Source organism: Myotis brandtii, unplaced genomic scaffold (assembly GCF_000412655.1).
Source record: "Myotis brandtii unplaced genomic scaffold, ASM41265v1 scaffold582, whole genome shotgun sequence".
Lineage (NCBI taxonomy): Eukaryota > Metazoa > Chordata > Mammalia > Chiroptera > Vespertilionidae > Myotis > Myotis brandtii.
Window position 1 is genome coordinate 1 of NW_005370187.1, and position 3,133 is coordinate 3,133.

Below are 3,133 nucleotides of genomic sequence, written 5' to 3' on the forward strand. Positions count from 1 at the left end.
GAGGAAAGGAGAGGGAGAGAGAATCATTGATTGGCTGTCTCCTACACGACCCCCCACTGGGGATCAAGCCTGCAACCTGGGCATGTGCCCTTGATAGGAATCGAACCCAGACCCTTTAGCCCGCATGCTGACGTTCTGTCCACTGAGCCAAACCAGCTAGGGTGAGCCCATTTTTTGAGAGAACCCCTTAAATGCAGTAATACTTTACATTTGTGACGCTGCAATGCACAGCATTTCTCCATCCACTACATTTGTAGCTCTCACAGTCATCCTGTATGGCTATGTGCCTCTCCCAAGGTCACACAGGCTGTGAGTCTCAGAGCCAGAACTTGACTCAACTAGTAGCAAAGCTGCTGGAAAAGTGGTAGCATGAGTTTGTTTCCCTCTAGATTAAGCTCTGGCAAGGGGGAGGAGGAAGACCTTGAAGTCAGTGTTGAAATGACCCTGCAAGATGAAATCCAGCGGGTGACAAACATCAAAACATCTGCCAAAATCAAGTGAGTACGCGTGCAGTGTGTGAAGTATCTGAGGAGTTCCTGCGGTGTTGTAGGAACAGCGAGCAGCAGCCTTGTATTGACTTGGTTACGCAATTTGTGAGCGGCCTGTACAAATTGTGTATTTGGAGACAGTGATCGTGGGATGCCTGTGTCACACTCAGCTCCCGCTCCCTCATAGTGGGCACACTTACTCGTCATGTCATTTTAGTTTTACCTTTTACCTATTTGAGTACTATTCTTTCCTGCTGCCAATTTAAAAGAAAAATGTATTCCTCCTATGCCGAAAGGATTTGAGGTCACTTACAAAAGATACACAAGAACAACATATATGCCAGGTCCAGTGATTAAGCCCAGATTTCTTAAAAGCTTATACTCAACTAGTATCCAATACTCAGAGTTCTCTTACATGTAAAATTCTTTACACTTGTTCACACTCGTATAGATTGAGGACGCTGCAAAGCCTTTGTCCTAGAAAAAGTTAACTGGGAGCTGAGACGTTTATGAATATTTCCACATGCAGATCCTTTGACCTGATCCTCTCACCTCAAGGGGAGTTAAAGGCTGTCTTCCTGCTGCAGAACAACTTGGTGGAATTATATTCACTGAACCCATCAGCGCCTGCACCTCAGCCTGTGAGGACGAGCAGGGTCACCCTCGGGGGCCATCGCAGTGACGTGCGGACTTTGTCCTTCAGCTCGGACAATATCGCTGTCCTTTCCGCGGCAGCCGACTCCATTAAGATTTGGAACAGGTTTGTGAAATGATCTTTCGGTAGCTTTATCCAGCAGTGTTTTCTTCCCTTTGAATAATTCTTAATGCTCTTCATGGTTAGTTATTAGTTTCTTAAAGCCTTAAAGACAGTTCCATCCAAATGTATCTTCAGTGTTTTTTGAGCGTATATCTGTGGGGTTTAGGAAAAGTTGCCTTTTTGTTCCATGCAAAAAAAATTCAAACTTGTTCCATGTATGAAAGCTACAAGCTTCATGCTGGAGAGAAACAAACATACTGCCTACTTCTTAAATTCAGATAGGCTCTTCGTGCTGTCCAGTAATGCCACTTTACTGCTTCACTCCTCACTTTGCTGGGTGACTCGCACCTTTTCTCAAGCACCTTTAAGCTGGTGATCTTGCTTCCTACTTCACTGGAAAAGTGGAAACTTCTAGAAAACGTTCATATGCCCCCATTACACCTGCCACACTCAGAACGTCTTCATCTTATCCAGGTTTCTGCCCTTCCTCACAGTGCTGTGTTAGGGCTTCTAACAAAATTAATCATTTGTGTGTGAGAGTGTTTCTCATCTCCTTTCTCGCAGATTTCCTCCTGCATCATCAGTTTCCCTTTCCATCGGCCATTCCATCAGCATACAGATGGGCTGTACTATCTCCCACCTTAAAAGAAGCAATAACCCTGTCTCATGCTCCTCTCTCCGTTCAGCTCCCCATCTGCTTGCTCGTCTCCGTGCTGTCTGCATCTGTCTCCATGAGGCTTTACCCCCACCGTGCCGCCAAAACCGCTCTTGTCACCACATCAGAGATCTTGTTTCTAAACCCAGCAACCTGTGAGCTGCATTTGACACTCTCTCTCTGAATTGATCACTTTCTCTTTGAAACACTTTCTTTGATTTTTATTACTTTCTCTTCTGGCTGTTTTTTGTTAGTCTTTTCTGGATCCTTCTTACCTTTCGTGTTGGAATGCTTCACAGGGGAGTCCTTGGAACTTTTCTGTGTCCACTCACTCTATGTGACCTCTAGTCACACCTTTCTCTGTGCTGGTGACACAGAAGGTTATATCTCTAGCCTTAGCCTCTCCCTCCCCATCAGGCCCATTTATCCAAATGCTTTGTTTGTGTCACCACTTGGATGTCTAGTAAGCTCAAATTTTTATATATCCCGAACCAGACTTGTGATCTTCATTTCTTCAACAATTTTCCCACCCGCTTCTTAGAGACTTCCCCATCTTAGTACATAATTATTTCCTTCCAGTTGTTCTGGCCCCAAATCCTTGCGGACATTCTTGATTCTCTCTCATAACCCATGTCCAGTTCATTAGCTAATTCTTTACCTTCAAAATGTACCCAAATCCAGCCACCTCATCACCTGCCCTGCCTGCACCCGATTCACACCATCATCTCTCCTCTGGACTGTTGAAATAGCTTCCTGACTGGTCCCCCCCATAGTCCATTCTCAACACAGCAGCCACGGCAGTCTGTGTGGGAGTTATGTCACTTCCAGTAGCTCCATCTCACTCCAACTTGAAACCAAAGCCCTTCCAGACCTCATCTCTCACTGCTGCCCGTCTGCTCCCCTGGAGCCTCACTGGCTTTTTTGTTCTCCCTTCAACACAAGAACATGCCTGTGTCATGGCTTCTGTGCTCCCTGTTCTTTCTGCCTGGGACCACCTTCCCCTTTCTACACCTTCTCATCAAAGGGCAGTCCTGCTACCCTCCCCCACCCTTGCACTCTGCACACATACAGGCCCCCCACCCCCAGCTTTGTGTTTCTCCATTGCACCTGCTACCACCTGTACCAGGTAGACCAACATTTATCTGTCTCATTCCTAAAGAATGCTAAGCTTTATGAGATCCTGGTGCTCAGTAAATGTTTGATGGATGAAATGGGCACTTGATATATATTTGT

At 45.9% G+C, this 3,133-nt stretch overlaps 1 protein-coding gene across 1 annotated transcript in view; it reads left to right on the plus strand.

Moving 5' to 3' along the window:
- The first annotated feature begins 368 nt into the window (after positions 1-368).
- The window catches only part of LOC102253135 (WD repeat-containing protein 3), a 19,230-nt gene continuing 16,465 nt past the window's right edge, over positions 369-3,133 (plus strand). Inside the window, exons 1-2 of the mRNA XM_005879091.2 lie at positions 369-497; positions 1,018-1,248. Of these exons, the coding sequence (XP_005879153.2) occupies positions 370-497; positions 1,018-1,248 (359 nt within the window). The 5' untranslated portion in view covers position 369. The remainder of the gene's footprint in view (positions 498-1,017; positions 1,249-3,133) is intronic.